Source organism: Platichthys flesus, chromosome 19, assembly GCF_949316205.1.
Source record: "Platichthys flesus chromosome 19, fPlaFle2.1, whole genome shotgun sequence".
NCBI lineage: Eukaryota > Metazoa > Chordata > Actinopteri > Pleuronectiformes > Pleuronectidae > Platichthys > Platichthys flesus.
Window position 1 is genome coordinate 13148411 of NC_084963.1, and position 10698 is coordinate 13159108.

The following is a 10698-nucleotide window of genomic DNA, read 5'->3' on the forward strand; positions in this document are numbered from 1 at the left end:
CGAGTGTCCATGTGGGTGTTTTATATTTAGAAAATGAAACGAATCAGTATAATCACTATTATTATTTATAGAAACCTTTCAATCACACAAGTCATCATATTTTAATAATTATATGCTGGAAAGTATTTTTTTTATGTAAAACTTTACTTGTTATTACTGTAGTTTTATCACATTTAATTTAATGATTATAAGATGGATTTTAAGATTTTGACAGCTGACATAGTGGCTCAGAGAGGCAGCACTGAACATCCCTAGTGGAGATGATCAGAAAACAGAATCTCAAACTAAGAGGGCACTCAGAGCGTTTCCACCATGGCTAAGACCCTATCACAACATGTTTAAAGAAATTGAAAAGATCTGGAATCTACCCGTCGCAGTCCAAAATTCAGTGGGATATTCAATGGGTCATGCAGCAGTCTTTATGCAGGTTTATGTAAGAAAGAGAAGTCAGAACACACAGTTCTTTGTCAGACAGAATCTTCTTTAATAAAAAAAAAAAAGTATATTTGGTAAACAAAAATAATTTGGACCCAAAAATAAGTGAGTGTCTGAAGAATTTGCAGAGCAGGGGTCTGATCAGTGTGGTTTGCAGTTGAGTCCAGTAGTGTTTGATAGATACTGTGTACAATGACGGGGATTTGTTTGTATAAGAATCTGGACAGTGAACAGTAAAGCATAACATCTTGTCAGGCTCCTGTAGCTGGTAAAGAGACTGTTCACATACTTTTTCTGAGTTTAATGTGGACCTTTGTGGACCTTTGGTCTTTGGTAAAGTGTTTAAGGTGACAATGCTGCAATATTTTATTTTTTTGAAAATAGTCAAAATTAATTAATCAGATTCCAGCACATCCTGACTTGTCTCCAACACGGGTCAAGTTCCATAAACCCTAAATCCTACATTTCTCAAAATGCACTAGTAACTTGTTTCTTTCATTAACCTACCCAATGTCCAAATCCTCCAAACTACATGCCTCCGAGAATAAACTGATGACATTACACAACAGACTGTGTAATACTCCAAAAGACAATTAAAGTAAATTTGATGTATAAAATGGTGGCATGCCCCTTTAATGTACAAGTATAAATTACAACTCAGTGAACTTTACTGTCCCTTTAGTTTCTAGTATGTCAAATTTTCAAGTATATTTCATATTTGAAGTTACTAACTTTGACATATCCACAAATTCATGCCTTTTGTTTGAGAGCACTGAACAACTAAGTTTGAAAACTAAACTTGTATTCGTCTTACACCGGTTCTCTGCATTAACTTTGAGGATACTATTTCTTTCCAAAACAATACTAAATTTACTCATGAAGTAAAATAAAGGAGAAGAGCTGAAAATGATGATTGGATGTTATCATGTTGGAAACGCCTGATAATTAAATTATTGTGTATAAGAGGAGCAAGTGAAAAACCAAGCAGAGAAGACACATTTGTCTTCACATGTTATCCCACGTTTCGATCATTCAGGCACTTATCTGTCACCTGTAAGCATTAAACAGAAACCCATGAAACGTATCCCAGTGTGTGTGAATCATTCCGCTCCTTCTGTGCTGACTGTGGCCACCGCTGAAACATAGTAAGCTCCTTCTCTGAGGTACGTTCTCAGACGGATGTAATGCTGGCTGCCCAGTATCTCTGCTGCTGTTGACGAAGACAAGAGGGACCCCACCAGTTCAAACTTAGAGTCCTTGGCCTCCTTAGTGCGACCCATTGAACGATCCAAAATGAACTCCATGAATCCGGGAGTGCTGACCATTAGCCTCTGACCCCAGGGCTGAATGGCAATGGCCTGGAACACACATACACAAACAGATATTTCAAACAAGATTCAAATGCTCTTGGAAAATATATATATATATGAAAAATATATCAATATCCACAGTTGCCTTGTTGTTTCAGAAGTTACTCGTTCAGTAACACCAGGAGGTTATAGTAAGACAGTTATATTCAGCTCAGCACTCACAGTGAAAATCCCCATTGCCCCACAGTGCAGCTCTGGGAACGGCTGAGTGCTGATGGTGCGGATCATGTCTATGGGCTGCTTAGACAAAAGGTGGAACCAGGACTCTGTCAGGGCCAAAAGATCTTCTGTCTGCTGCTCTGGCTGCAAAAAAACAACAACATTGATTTAAGATTCAGAAACAGATCAATCTCTTATTTCTGAAGATGACTTTTAGACATAAAAGATTCATGCTGCACAGAAGTACCTCTAGACTGAGAAGTTGGGCTATGGCCTCCAAGCTGCGCACTCTCAGCTCCATAGCTCCGGAGCCCGCGAGCTTGCTCATTCTTAACAGCACGGCCTTGAACTTTTCTCCTGAAACCACACAAAAGAATTAAGACACAATGACAAGATCCAGGAGACACAATAAGAAAAATAAGACACATGACAAGCTGACCTGTTTTCTGCAGGACCTGCTTTCCCTCCACAGTAGCTCCGAGTAAACCCAAAGTGTCCAGAGCCACCCCGATCACCGCAGCGTCCGGGTCCAGAGCCATCTCAAACACCTTGTTCTGAAAGGCCGGGTAGGTTTCACATACCTGCTGCGGACTGTCGGCGATGGCCAGGTTCCCAAAGAACTTCACCAAACCTGTAGGAGTGACATGTCGCCAGTACACATGAGCTTTAGCCTGTTTTCATGAGTACGTCCCATGTAACCCGGATTGCCACTTTACAAAGTTTGTATTTGTATTTATTCACGGAAACGTTTGCAGTCCTTTATGTTTTGATGCAGTTGTTCACAGGCTGACTTGTTTTTAGAATCACATTCAATTCACCCAAGTGAAACATGCCAACAACATCATCTCTTACGCCAAGTGTTCTCCTATACAGTAATTCAACACATCTACTCGCAACCAAGCATGAAAAGTAAATATACAGCCCATTAATTGTGTGGAACACTTTTCTAAAGTGACTCACCAGGCAGGTAGAGGGAGGACAAGGGGTCTGTGTCTGCTCCTCTGATCATGTTGGAGAACTTGTCCATGATGCCCTGCTGGGCCAGATACTGCCGACCATGCTGACTGTGGGCTAGAGTGGTCACCATCTCTATTGCTGTGGCCCTGTTGAAAGGAAAAAGACAGATGTTAGTTGTCATTGTGATCATCCATACTGTGAAATCTACAATGTAACTCTATTCAATACACAGCGGCATTGCAACAGGAAAGGTAAAGCAGGTCATTTGTTTCATGAAGCCCCCCCAGGTCCTTGTTGCCTGGCCTCCCACAAAGTCCCTTGAAATACTCCTGTTTATACACAGAACATCTATTGCATGTACAGTACGTCTATCGGGGAAGGAAGATTCCTTCTCTGTTGCTTTCTTGAGATTTCTTCATTTTTCCAATTTAAATGGGATGTGAAATGTTTTTTTCTTTTTCTGATTTGAGGGGTTAATGACATATGTGGATGTATAGTGTACAGATTGTTAAGGATCCTGAGGTATTGATTTGAAGTTAAAATGGACTGAGATTAATAGCATGGAACATGACTGAAGAAAGGAAGAGATACCTAATGCAACTGCAGCTACAACATTATGTTTTTACAGACCATATAATAAGTTTGCCCCTGTGTTTCTATGTTATCTGATTACCTGATCAAAATGTCGTCTCCAGTTAGTTCACTGAGGAGCTGAGACATGAGGCTGCTGCTGGCGCAGTAACCAAGAGAAATGGGAGAAACAGATGCGATTTCCACCACCAGCTGCGACCAGCAGAAAAAACAAGTCAGTCAATGTAAGTGTGGGCAATCTTTCAGCTGCTTACAGAGTCTGCTAAATGACTGCTTGATGGTTCCATGAAAACAGTGGAGAGAGCAAACTGAAAGATCAGCCGTCATTTAACTGTGAGTGTGACTAAAACGCTTTCACATGGTTATGAAATCATTTGTCATACATTAAAACATTCAAATAAATGCATCAGTGTCGCCCACACTCTGGCATGATTTCTTGTTCCGATTAGTCACACCTTCTACTGGTTCCTTAAGAATAGATTTAAAACATTGTACAAGTTGTCACCTAAGCATCAAAACCAAGTGACGCACGTCTGAACGCACCTCGTACAATCTGTATCTGACAATGTCACTTGTGGCCATCACTTCCTTCATGACATTCAGCAGCTCGCTGTGGAACAATTTGTCTAATCCAGACTTGGAGTGACTCAGTTTAGTCAGGGACTGAATGGCCTGCGGGAAAAAAAAACACAGTAAGTGCACCATCACATTATAGATTCGTTAGAAGTTCATCTTGGTAAAGGCAGGGCCTCAATCTTCACCTGTTTTGCCACAGCCATTTTCTCATCTCTAATGCAGTGGATGAGCGCTTGAAGGATGTCGTGGTTGTTGAGGATCTTAGTGACAGCGTCGGGGTGCGCCATCATTCTGCCAATCTGCCCGAGAAAGACGTGGACACCTTATTTGGTCACGTCTTAAAGGTGTCTTTCTGTGTGTGTGCGTGCAAGTGTGTGTGCAGCCTACCTGTGTCAAGGCGAGTATCTTGACTTTTTCATTAGGATGGTTCAGACCTGCTTGCAGCTCCGCTCTGTAGTTCTGTGCCAGGTGCTCAGGGCTGAGCGCTATCAGGATGCGTTCAAGGATGTCAACACACAGTTCGACCTGCTCCCTGTGTACACAGCACATCAAATTAAGAAAACAACTTCATCCTTATTTGACGCACGTGCTCATAATGTCGACACACATGCAAATACAGAAATGTGGTTCAAATTACAAAAAACGACACCGGAAACGTTTCCAGGGGACTCAAATAAGTGATGAACCTGGCTGTAGTTTAATGCTTTGAAGTTATGAAACCTGCTACCGGTCAGTGGTGATGGAACTTAATGTGTTGCAAGATTTAAGCTCTCTGTAAATTTGATACTTAAATCACTTGGACTAAAAGGCTGGTTTTTGCTTCTCAAATGTGAAGATGTATTTTTTGATTTACCTAACAGTAAAACAGAATATTTTGGGACTAAACACGACACCATGGGCTGATTTCTTCACTATTATTTGACATTTTAAGGACTAAATGAACCAATCAGATTCATCAATAGTCCTTGATTATAATGGCTTGACCAACACAGCCTTAACTTATTATCCTTAGTATCATTATCACTTATCAAACTCTGAGCTTTGATTATTAAGACCATTACACTTTTTTACTGGTTGATTCTCCACTCCAGCACTTGAATTAAACGGTGACTGTGACCTGTAGGTGCTGATCTACCCTTTCTAACAGGAGGGTGCTCACATTCATGTTGGATCTTCTGCATCTGTACTGAGTTTCCCTCATTCCTGCACTAGGTTAGCCCTGCACACCCTCCAGAGCACATTGGATATAAAAGTCAGCTTCTCTTTAAAGCTAATAACTTGGGATAAAGGGCTAAGTGACAAAAAAGAATTCCATCTCACACCTGCTCTGTTTTCTTTGTAGCATTGTAGTCACTTAGCATGCTAATAACTAGCACAGATCAAACACAGTCCTTTTAAGCAAGCTCACTGAAGCACCGGTTTTACTGGTGCTACTGGTGTCGCATCCTGACATTAGACTGACTCAGCAGATAGCAGCCATCTCTTTATTTACGCGGTGAGCACACAGTGAGACAGACCGACCTGTGGTTCGAGTTCAACAGAGAGAAAATGACATCGAGGCGCGTCCCGCTCACTGCGTCTCTCAGGGCGCTCACAGGCAGAGACAGCAGCGCTGTTCTCAGACCCTGCAGCTCCTCTATAGGGTCTTCAACCGCGGAGATCTCCTCCAGTAAACTGTCTATGGACGCCGCCATGACTGAGTCTGTTTGTGATTGTCCCCGGCTCGTCTACTTCCTCGGCGCCGCGATTTACAACGTGAGCGTCCAGCATCACGGCGCCTTACCGCCACCTGCTGGACAGTGTGTTGGACTACACTCCAGTCCAACACATACAGAGGTGTAGTGGTGAGGGAATCCAGTAACCATCAGTATGGGAAGTGTATTTTCTTGTATATTTTTTTGTTCTAAAAAAAATGAAAACCGTTAGATATGGCCAATAACATTTTACAAACAATTCCTCGCATCTAAAACAATATACTGTAAGAGCCCCTCCTCTTGTATTATGTTGTAAAATATCATGTAGTTTTACAATGCTTGTATTATGCAATGTTGAGCAGTTGGATAATAGCTGCAACCTTTTGATCAGTTTTTACTATTGTGTTCACAAAAATTGCACGTGTAAATAAATGTACAGCAAATACATACTTTATTAGCTCCACCAAAGAGTTTACGTTGCCTTTTAATTTTCCTCACTTCCTTTTTCTATTATATTGTTACTATCGGGTCCAGACAATAATTTGTAGGTTGAGTTTATTCACTGACTAACCCTGAAAACATGAAAGCTTGATATTGCATAATGAGACACTGGAAGACTCACGTTCCCACATCAGTAGATGAACTGGGAATATAAAAATAACTAAATGAAACTAAAATTGTTTGGATGTTCATAGCTGCTGTATTTTTCAATAAGGGATATTTTTTTATTTAAAAGTTTATGTAAAAAAAAACACATCAGACACAGCTTAATTTTCAGATTTCAATATTTCTATATATTTTAAAGCATGTCTGGTGTTGATCCTTAATAAATTGTGGTATGATCCAGCTATTCTTTCTTGCCATCATGAAAGTTGTATGTGTATGATGCTGATGCAGGATCCTCTCCTCCTCACCAGGTTTGTAACATTGGGTTAAGGGTGCAGAGTTTCATGCAGCTATAGAGTTTCATGAAAGTGGAAACCTTGTAGCCAGTATTGTTGCAGCACTGGCAGCAGCGAGAGGTCCTCTGGTCACCCACAGCTGAAAAACCACAAGGCCGTGTGATGCAGGTACAGTGTCAACAGCTTATATATATTTATTTTAGTTTGTCTGGCTGTGTTCATAGTCATTCATTCTCTGTCTGTTTCTGCCAGTGCTTTCTGTTCAAGCTACGTACCCACCAGTGGTGTTTCCTCCTCTTCAACGTGCTGCTCTTCCACGCCTTGTTGTTTGGGGCCGACTTTGTCGAGGAGTACCTCCTCCAGCCCTCGCCTGCTGTCTACACCGATGGCACCGTTGTTGAGGTGAGGGAAAGAGCGAGGAAACTGGACCTGAGCAATGCCAGGGAGAACGTGTCCCAGGTCTACCCCATCACTAACCCTGATGCCTGCAGGATCTCTGACCTCTTCCTCCTCACGCTAGTTTTCAGCTCCCCAGCAAATGTCACCCAGCGAGAGGCAGTCAGGAGGACGTGGGCCAACCAAACTCTGATCCAAAACTTTCCCGTGAAGGTGCTGTTCTTCGTAGGATCTACTCAGACTTCTGATGCACAGGAGACCATCATGAGAGAGTCTGAACACTATGGGGACATGGTGCAGGGTCATGACGTGGCTGATTCGTCCCTCAGGGGCCCATCAGAGAGGACGGTGCTGGCACTCCGCTGGGTCATCACCTTCTGTCCTCTGGCGCGATTTGTCCTGCTCACCGAGAACTCTGTGTTTGTCAATCTCCCTGCCATCGGAGGCTACCTACTCGGGTTGCACAGGCCCCCTGAGGACATTTACCTAGGTAGGGTGATCCAGAAAGACCCACCTGACAGAGACCCCAAAAGTCCCGGCTACCTTCCCCTCGTTCTCTACCCTGACAAGTACCTGCATGAATACTGTGACGGGACGGCGTATGTTCTATCCCAGGATGTGGTCCGAAAAGTGTACGTAGCCTCTGCGGCGGTTCGAGCTCCTGTGAGAGCTGCTGTGTTTGTGGGCCTTTGTGCTCACAGGGCTGGTGTGGTACCGACCCACTGCGCCAGGTTCTCGGGAGAAAAACACATCCCTTACAACGCCTGCTGCTACCACTACCTGTTCAGCTCAGCAGGGATGGGGAATCGTGAGCTGGAGAGAGTTTGGGCAGACCTGGGAGAGAAAGGCGGAAGATGCACACTGTTCCAGACCTACTATGGCTTGGTGAAATGCAAGGCCCTTGCATACCTGGATAAACTGTCCTAATTACATGGCGTGTGCTTGTGGGTGAGATGTAGACAGAGACAGACAGGAAGTGGGGTTGGAAGAAATAAAAAGGGTGCGCAAAGTTGTTGTCCTTGTACATAAGTGGGTGGCCAGTATTTGCTTTAATTGCTTTAAGTATTGGTGTGGCAGCACTGATCACTATAATAAGAAAATGAAACATTTAGCCTTTTACAGAGGGAATTATAAAAGCGATAAAAATAAAATCCAGTTGTTATGGTTATTTCCTGATGATTGATTGATGGATGGATGGAGAGAGAGCTAATCAAGAGTGGACATACATTGGGATAAAACTTGAGGACTTGTTTCATCTGCTTTTAAATCCCTTCTTAGAATATAAAAAAGTGTGAATCTCTATGTGGATTTGACTTGATTGATTTCATTTTATTGTTGTTTTATTGTTGATATTCAATTCTTTTGTGAAGTGCTTTGTAACTTTGTGAAGAAAACCGCTATTAAAATAAAGCTTTCGGTCAAAATGTCTGCTGCAAGAAATAATGATAGACTCCATGTACGTAAGCAAATGTATTTCATCACAGCAAAGGTTTTGATAAATCAAATATAGAAAGATACAGATAATATTAATAATGGCTCCATTGCCTTTAGCTGCACCAATACCAGCATAGGATCTGACACACCTACACACGATGGAGATAGACAGACGGAGAAAAGGCCTAAAGATGTTTTACTGCCCTTATTATATATATTAGAATAACAAGTGGGAGATACACAGTCTGTGCCCACACAGTCCCGAGTGGAGGCCAATTAATCACGCAAAACAATTGAAGCCAACCGTGTGGGTGGATGTGTGTTGTGGGGCGACTTTCAAAATGGGGACAAAACACTGTGGCAGTGGTTGTCAAATTCTAATTAAAAAAAAATTCATCATACATATCTGACCAAAGTGTGATACACACATAAAAAAATATCACATAAACAAATAATTCTGAAGGTATGGTCCTGTTAACACACTTTTTCTCATTGTCAGAGAATATGACTGAGCTCCGTGCGGGTTTATTTTTTGCCTGAACTATGAAGAAAACCCGATCAATCTGTGAATCCCTTTGTATCTGACAACTGATTTCCAGTCTTTTGGCTAAGATTTCATGGATAAAAGATCAAGTCAGGGATTTGTAAAAAAACTTTTTAACAGAAAATGAATGTGTCTCACTGTTTTTTACAGAGTATAAAGATTAGCAACCTTTAGATCCGTCGAATTATGTTCTTTAACTTCCGTTCAAACTGCTGATTCTCTCCTCAAATTCCACAGAAGTGAAGTCGGGCCTCCGTCCCAGCACCACAAGCTGACCAAACAAAATGTTTGGGTGTTTCACAACCGTCTTCTTTTCTCCTCTGTTCTCCTGCCAGCAGTTCACACTGCAACACTCTGCTCCACCTTGGCCTGTTTCCATTGTGTCTGCAGAGCTTTTCCAAGCTGTCCGTCTCTTTGCATCACGCCAAGGTACTCAAAGAACAACATCTCAGCATGTCTATAATCATTCTGGCTGGAGACCAGTCACAGCTAAAGACCTGACTGGCGTACCATCAGTGTGAACCCGGATCACTCTCCGGGATTAATCTGGATTTGTTAGCATCAACACCTCCAGTCCATGGCTTCAGCACCACATGATCCCTGGCCTTTTACCTTCCTGTCTGTCTCGTCCGGCCCCATGATGCTTTACTTTTAGACTGGTCACTTAAGTCCCACTTGTGATACAATGTATGATGAAGATCACAAATGTGAAGATATCCGGATATTTATTTCAGTCTTCTATGCTGCTGTTGGACTGTTAATAATGAATAGTGACTCAGCTGTCAATCGTAATTTTTCACTCTGTTTCATAGCATGAAATAGCTAATTAAATATCAGTGTGATGAGAACTACCTAAAATGACACAAACCATCTTCAAGAAACATGTATTTGCAATTTATGACTATACTGCAGCCTGCCACCAGGTGGCGATCAAGACACTTTTGGGGAGCTGTCATGTCATCCATCTTCATATCAGACTGTTTATGAATGTAACAGAAACCATTAAAGAAATATCTTAAAGGGATGGTTCAACACTCATTTTCAGTGGCAAAAGTCAGACTCAAAGATCCCTACCAACAGGAAATGGTTGGCTTAGCTTTGCACAAATACTGGAAGGGGGAAAAAAGCTAGCATGCCCAAAGCAATGGATCCCTGATGAGTTACATGTTCTTTTGGATATTTCTACTCATTTAACAAACAAGGAACAAGTGTGAATTAATAAGCTTTAGAGGGGATTTACTTACCATACAGATATGTGAGTGGCATTGTATTTTTTAAAGAAAGCAGATAAATGTTTCAAACTATTCCTTCAGGGATATAGCACGGTCTAACTTGTGGCCTAATGCCCAAACTTTAAAAAAAAACTGGGCCACAAACTTAAACAAGTTCGTCTTCTTGCTAACGTGGAACTGAAAAAGTTGCCAAAAGTGTTCGTGAATGCAGTTATTCTTTATTTAAAAAAAAAAAATCATCAACATAATCTTCTGGCTGAAAAACTCTGTAGAAGTTGTGTGGCAGTTTCCAAGGGAACATGGAAACAGGGTTTTGCAGAGCAGGGAAGCCATCAGACCCCCACAAACCACATGACCTCAACATCAGCACACACACAAACATGTACACGCACACACACACACACATAC

General features: G+C 41.9%; 2 protein-coding genes across 2 annotated transcripts; one reads left to right on the forward strand and one right to left on the reverse strand.

Annotated features, from left to right (window-relative positions):
- Positions 1-460: 460 nt before the first annotated feature.
- On the reverse strand, positions 461-5823 carry psmd5 (proteasome 26S subunit, non-ATPase 5). The gene is made up of 10 exons (XM_062413132.1): positions 5610-5823; positions 4476-4620; positions 4274-4387; positions 4056-4184; positions 3595-3704; positions 2925-3067; positions 2404-2595; positions 2212-2321; positions 1968-2108; positions 461-1793 (listed from the first exon to the last, which is right to left on the reverse strand). The coding sequence occupies exons 1-10, from the start codon at positions 5780-5782 to the stop codon at positions 1536-1538; spliced, it is 1515 nt and encodes a 504-aa protein (XP_062269116.1). The 5' UTR covers positions 5783-5823; the 3' UTR covers positions 461-1535.
- A 942-nt stretch (positions 5824-6765) lies between these two features.
- Positions 6766-8294, forward strand: LOC133975507 (beta-1,3-galactosyltransferase 9). Its single transcript, XM_062413475.1, has 2 exons — positions 6766-6852; positions 6937-8294. The coding sequence occupies exons 1-2, from the start codon at positions 6847-6849 to the stop codon at positions 8005-8007; spliced, it is 1077 nt and encodes a 358-aa protein (XP_062269459.1). The 5' UTR covers positions 6766-6846; the 3' UTR covers positions 8008-8294.
- Positions 8295-10698: the final 2404 nt, after the last annotated feature.

Bases quoted from the DNA above. Each gene is read 5' to 3' on its own strand.
- psmd5 (XM_062413132.1), bottom strand. From the start codon at position 5,782: ATGGCGGCGTCCATAGACAGTTTACTGGAGGAGATCTCCGCGGTTGAA. The intron at 4,185-4,273 runs GTGAAGATTGAG...TTTTTCCCGCAG, and splicing joins AAATGGCTGTGGCAAAACAG to GCCATTCAGTCCCTGACTAA. The intron at 3,705-4,055 runs GTGCGTTCAGAC...TGCTGGTCGCAG, and splicing joins TCAGATACAGATTGTACGAG to CTGGTGGTGGAAATCGCATC.